The 4937-nt window shown below is 48.1% G+C and overlaps 1 protein-coding gene across 1 annotated transcript; it reads right to left on the bottom strand.

Annotated features, from left to right (window-relative positions):
• Positions 1-792: 792 nt before the first annotated feature.
• On the bottom strand, positions 793-4604 carry P175DRAFT_0475600 (DEAD/DEAH box helicase). Its single transcript, XM_040895243.1, has 9 exons — positions 3503-4604; positions 3260-3442; positions 2723-3206; positions 2492-2663; positions 2282-2443; positions 1773-2219; positions 1276-1696; positions 1110-1224; positions 793-1044 (listed from the first exon to the last, which is right to left on the bottom strand). The coding sequence occupies exons 1-9, from the start codon at positions 4310-4312 to the stop codon at positions 1013-1015; spliced, it is 2826 nt and encodes a 941-aa protein (XP_040754755.1). The 5' UTR covers positions 4313-4604; the 3' UTR covers positions 793-1012.
• Positions 4605-4937: the final 333 nt, after the last annotated feature.

Raw genomic sequence — 4937 nt, 5'->3', positions numbered from 1 at the left:
CAGCAGTATGTTCGAAGGGTCATGTCTTCCACGCACACAGACCCTTTCTCTCTCTCTCTCTCTCTCTCTCTCTTGCGCGAAATAAAGAGAGCGGGGGGGGTGAAACCGCTAGAAATTAAGTGTATATTTGAACCGATGCGGAGGAGAGGGGGGAATACGCAGATGCCTAAGTATCTGATGCTGGTGGCTGGTAGCGGAGGAGAAGGAAGATCGATTAGGTAGTTCCGGAACGAGAGTGACAGGGCGGTAGAACCCCCAAGTACGTACAAAATGACAGCGGAGAAAAGTCGCACCTAAACAAAAGAGCCGCACGAGGCCTGCGGGTTGAAGATCAAAGGAGGCGTTCGTTGATTTCGAGGCTTTGGATCGCTCCTTTCTGGTTTCCGTCGGCGCTGCTCCTGGGGGGCGGAAGGACCCACCACCACCTACTTAATCTCAGTATATCAAGGGCCAGGAGGTACGTACGTAGCTAGGTACTGTACACTCGAGACATTTCAAAAGGACAAATACCTTGGAAGAAAAAAGACAAGGGTGTGGGGGGGGGGGCTAATAATAGTATTCATGTATAGTACGGAGTAGTTGATCGATGGAATTTGTTCGTCATGCGTCCATCCACCTGATTTCATGCCTGAGGCTCCAAGCATCCAACCTGACAAGTTCGATCTATAACGAAGCAGTTACGGAGTAGGGCATGTCACAGCATTTCCAACCGGACAATCGGATAATTTATATAAATAGACATCTGCTGCTTATGTGCTAAGCTGTAGATCTCAAATCCACAGCCCTGGGATTGAACATGATATCGTCTCTTCGGATTATCTAGTTTCCCTGTTCTAAAATCAACAGGGGTATATATAATAATATATCCTCTGTATAGGTCGCTACTCGATATATTGAGATCTCGCATTCGTCAAAATAATACAAAGTAAGTCAACCTATGCAATGTATTTAAGCGCAAAATACCTCCTAGGGCACCTCTGGTCCAGGAATGAAAATCTGAAATAGTGCGATTCTATTCCTCTAATTCAACCTGCATCTCACGCTCTATCGTATTTCAATGTCCCAGATTAGCATTCAGCTGTCACTTAGAAGATCGGGTCCATCCTTACCCCAGATTCTATTAGCAGATGCGACAATGACCTCAGCTTTGGCCCGCAGCTTTTTAAGATACCGCTCAGCTTCAGCCGGGTGAAGTTGATTCCGCTGGGTTTTGCGCGAGTTGGCCTACCAGAGTGAGTGATGATGGAAATACACGGTCAGGTGAGATTGCCCTACCATCATGAGTACAGGCACGATATCCTTTGGATCAGCCTCGGCCAATGCTCTTAGATTGCGAAACCCATTGTCCCGGAGCAACCGCGCAGTCCAGCCCTTGACATAGGCCACTTGAGCCATCTCTAAAAGGTCAGCACGGGCCCCAGCCTCCAGTCGATCCCTCATATGATCTAGAACTGCAGCGAGCATCCCCCAACCCATGCGTTGGCAAAACTTGACGATCCCCGCAGCGAATCCGTGACACTGCTGAGCCAAGCTCTGGACGGCTCCACGCGGGATTCGGTAGCGATTCGCAATTGCCTGCAATGGAACTTCATTGCTCAGATCACGAAGCTGGAAAGCAGTGTAGGCACGTCGATATATCCTAGCCCGGGTCACTTCCTCCGGGGTGTTTTCCTTTAATGACGCGCCGCTTTGCACCCTGCAGACTGGTTAGAGATCAGCCAAAAAAAAAAAAAAAAAAAAAAAAAACTATCGGAGCGACGAGATGCACACACATCGTGTTTACAAAGCCAGGCTGGACACCAACAAATTGCAAGGCACGCAGTCCACTTTCATCAAGGCTGTCCAATTGATCCCTAAAAATTGGCCAATCGATTTGGGTTGTCGCCCCAACTTGGAGAGGAGTGAACATGTAGAAAATATGCATATCACCGTCCATTACGAAAGCTTGAAGTGCCCGCTTCAGTTCTTCGTATACAAAAAGACCATCCTCCGGTGCGAATGCAGAGGAAACTATAGCTTGTCCAAGTTGGGTTGCCACGTATGATTCCTCGTCGTTGGAATGCAAGAGGTTCTCGTCGACTAGTTCCTGAAGTGCGGAGTTCATAATACTGTAAGAGAGCTTTTTGTCGACTGTGCGGTAGAGGAGAGTACATTTGACGTATTCCTTTATTGCTTCGTAGCCCGAAACGAGCCCCGTGGCGATCGCCTCCAGAAGCGCTCTTGTTCAAGGGAAGGTAAGCAAAATTATTTAGCACGGAGAAGATTAGGGGGAGAATCTGACCTTTTGAGACCTCGCTTTTCCGGGGCCAAACAACTTTCAATAGCTGGCATATCTGCCTCCAAGAGGTCACACACAGCCTGAAGGTCGGAGCTTCCACAGATAAGGTAAGTTTCGCCTGCATCGTCTTTTCCCTTCCGACCAGCCCTCCCACACATTTGTCGCCTTTATCAGTTAGCAAATACACTCATACCCGCTTTGCAAAATACATACAGCATTGCTGGGCCGACCAAATCTCGGCCCATACGAGCTCCGTTTATAATAACCCTTCTCGCAGGCAAGTTGACACCGGCAGCTAGACTGCAAGTGGCAACGAGGACTTTCAATATTCCCTGGTTATACGCTTGCGCGATCGCTTCGCGTTCTTCCGTCGTCATCCCGGCATCTGAATCTGCATTAGTAGGGGCGGCCGGAAAACAGGAGACTCAACGTTTTTTTGCTTACGATGAAAGCCAACGCCTTTAATAAGCGGCGTTTCTAGGGCTGGGTCAAGTCCACTGGGCAGGCTACGTAGCTCTGCCGAAAGGTCGAGTCTTTTGTTCACCTCGTCTATACTCATCGTGGACGGATCTGGCATTGCCTCACTGATGAGTGCAGCAAAAATTTGACAAGCGTGTCGGCTCCCACAGAATACCAATGCGCCATACCCTGCTGTCACAGTGTCCACAGATAGCGCTACCATTGCGTTTGTCGTTGGATTTGCAAGCTGTTTGAAAATTGAACGTTTAACTATACCGTGAGGAGGCAAAGTATCGCTGGGAGGCGTAACCGCCGTTGCTGTCAGTTTGGAAATTGTCTGGAAAAGCTGTCGCGAAGTTGCCGCCGGGTAGATAGCATCATTGTAGACCAGGTACTCGTCAACAGGAACGGGACGATAGGTCGAAATGAAGTAATTCGCATTTGTCCATTCCGCCAGCAGCTCGGTATTCTGCGGGCTGTTAGATGAAGGTTAATTAGTCAAAGGGTGATCAAGTCTCCTACTGAAATAGTGGCACTCATTCCAACAATTTGAATATCTTGCTGCAGCAAAAGCAATTTGGTGACCATCAACTCCAACAGATATCCACGATGCTCATCATCAAGCATGTGTAGTTCGTCGAGCACGACTACCCCCAAATCTCCAATACTACATTCCTCAATGGCCGCATTGATTAGGGAGTTTGCCTAGCAGTTGTACAGGTCAGACGCAGGTTCGTTCTGATTGATTCGTATGGAATGGCACACCTTCTCTATTGTGCAAACAGCAATGTCTGTATCGGCCCAGGAGGCAGTGGTTTTGCTCCCACCAAAAAAGCCAGTAACCTGGATGGACTTTTGCAGTCTCTTCCAGCGCGGGTGGCCCGGACCCGCGGGGGTATCATTATCGTCATCAATATACTTTTCGACATCTTGAACGATGCGTCGTAACCATTTCAGCTTCTCTTGGACTAACGCCACATACGGTAGAACAAGAATTGCTTTACGTGATGGATTCTCAATAATACGCTTCAGCATCAAAACATCTGCTACGAGGGATTTCCCACCGCCTGTGGGAGCGGTATAAATCAAATGACGCTTCCCCTCGAGAAGGCCGGGGCCCAGTAAACATGATGCCTGCCACTGGTAGATGTTGGTAACGCCAACGGCTGCGAAGTTGGCCACCAAAGAAGAAGGAAGTCCGAACCTAGGGTCCGTTAAAGATGGGAGACCATGGGTAGACTCCTGAGGCGTAGCATCTTCTTCTGGTGGCCGTCTACTCGCCTCTTGGGCAAGGGTATTCATAAAACAAATCTCGCTGGCAACCAAGCCGCTCTTTGGAAGGGTTACGGACGGACGGATGAAATCCAGCTTCCGACCATCTTTCGAGCTAGAGTTGTCAGTCACAGAATAGCTAGAATTCTTCGGGTTCAGAGGATAAATATTCTGATCGGGAGAGCGACTAGGTTGTCGTTTCTGCCCTGCCAACGGAACTACATTATAGGACTGGTGGCGGGCGATATCGATTGAGGTCTGGAAGCCAGTGGTCTGGAACGGCTGTCCGGAATGTGCAGACATATCTTGGCTCTAGTTCAATCCTTGTATAATACTCAAGGAGACTTCATCGGTGACACAATACCGTTTTTTTGGTTCCATAAAAATGCCGGTTTGAGCAGCAGGTGTATGCTCCAGGTTGGGAGGGGAGGGGAGGGGTTGGGTATAAGAGCTTCGACAGGCAACGCCGTCAAAAAGTCCCAGTTAGGAGAACGCCCTCGCCCCCAATAAAGTGTAGAATCAATCAAAAAAGATGAAAGTGATTCAAGAATGATTTTAATCACAGCTTGTTCCCACTACCAAAACAGAGTCAAAATCGACAACACGGGTTCGAGGCGCTCGTTCCAGGAAAGTGCATAGCCGCTAAAAGAAGCGCGGGTATGTCCCAAGGCAGCATCCACTAGCCTGAGAGCCTAAGGCACTAAGGTAGGAAATCGCCGCCTAAAGAATCCCAGGCGACCATGGATTGGATACCTAAATCCTATAGTAGACTAGCTCTGCAATAACTAAATAGTTAACTAGTTACTATTAATAATGCCCATATTAAATATTTTTTTCCCTTTATTATTATATTATTATTATATTAGTATTATTTTTTTTTTTTTCATTTTTCCTTTTGCTCCCATGCGGAACGTTCCTGGATCATCTC

This window comes from Aspergillus ochraceoroseus (genome assembly GCF_002846915.1).
Source record: "Aspergillus ochraceoroseus IBT 24754 chromosome Unknown P175scaffold_2, whole genome shotgun sequence".
NCBI lineage: Eukaryota > Fungi > Ascomycota > Eurotiomycetes > Eurotiales > Aspergillaceae > Aspergillus > Aspergillus ochraceoroseus.
This window is presented reverse-complemented; position numbering and strand designations above follow the sequence as displayed.

Excerpts from the sequence above, each read along its gene's own strand:
- P175DRAFT_0475600 (XM_040895243.1), bottom strand. The coding sequence starts at position 4,312 with ATGTCTGCACATTCCGGACAGCCGTTCCAGACCACTGGCTTCCAGACC. Across the intron at positions 3,443-3,502 it reads CTGTTTGCACAATAGAGAAG|GCAAACTCCCTAATCAATGC; the intron begins GTGTGCCATTCC and ends TACAACTGCTAG. Across the intron at positions 1,697-1,772 it reads CCTGGCTTTGTAAACACGAT|GGTGCAAAGCGGCGCGTCAT; the intron begins GTGTGTGCATCT and ends ACCAGTCTGCAG.